This window comes from Aphanomyces invadans (genome assembly GCF_000520115.1).
Source record: "Aphanomyces invadans strain NJM9701 unplaced genomic scaffold supercont1.234, whole genome shotgun sequence".
Lineage (NCBI taxonomy): Eukaryota > Oomycota > Saprolegniomycetes > Saprolegniales > Verrucalvaceae > Aphanomyces > Aphanomyces invadans.
The window spans coordinates 18439-19032 of NW_008580379.1; the positions used below are offsets into that span (position 1 = coordinate 18439).

The 594-nt window shown below is 60.8% G+C and overlaps 1 protein-coding gene across 1 annotated transcript; it reads right to left on the reverse strand.

Annotated features, from left to right (window-relative positions):
- Positions 1-121: 121 nt before the first annotated feature.
- Positions 122-441, reverse strand: H310_15228 (hypothetical protein; the record flags this gene model as incomplete). Its single annotated transcript, XM_008883216.1, has 1 exon — positions 122-441. A coding segment is annotated over one exon (318 nt), but the record flags the coding sequence as incomplete, so codon positions are not given.
- Positions 442-594: the final 153 nt, after the last annotated feature.

Here is a 594-nt window from a genome sequence, read left to right on the forward strand (position 1 = left end):
TACAGTCGGCTTGGCGGTCGACGACGGATTCGCGGTGATGGTCGTGCCGGACGGACTAGACGTGGCATTGCCCGATCCACCCGCCGTACACTTGAGCGCCTTGAGCTGGTCTGCGGTGAACGTGTCAGCTTTGCCAGGATGGGTCGCCGTGGTCGTGCTCAATGTCGCACCAACTTTCCATGTGCAGCACGGATCGCCGAGCTCTTCTCCGTTCGTGGCGCCGTCGCTGTCGGAATCGGCTTGGCACAGCTCAGGCGTCCATTTGGTGCCGGCCTTCGCAAAGGCCTGGCCGAACGCGTTGCGAGCGCCGCCGCCCGCCGGGTTGACATGACCAATGGCCCCCACGCCGGCGACTTTATCGCCGTTTGGCACCTGGGCGACAAAGGTCGGGAACGCGGCGGCTTGTGCGGCAAGACCGAGGACAATCAGTGCATTGAACATTGCAGTCACAAATGTCAAGTTGAAAAATGGGTCGGAAGATGCATGTCCCAATCTCTAGATTGTCAGCGAATCGCTCTGGGTGGTGGGTTCCTCTGGCGACCAACTGGCGGGTTCTCGAACCCCGATCGCGTGTAATTGTTACTCATGGGGCTG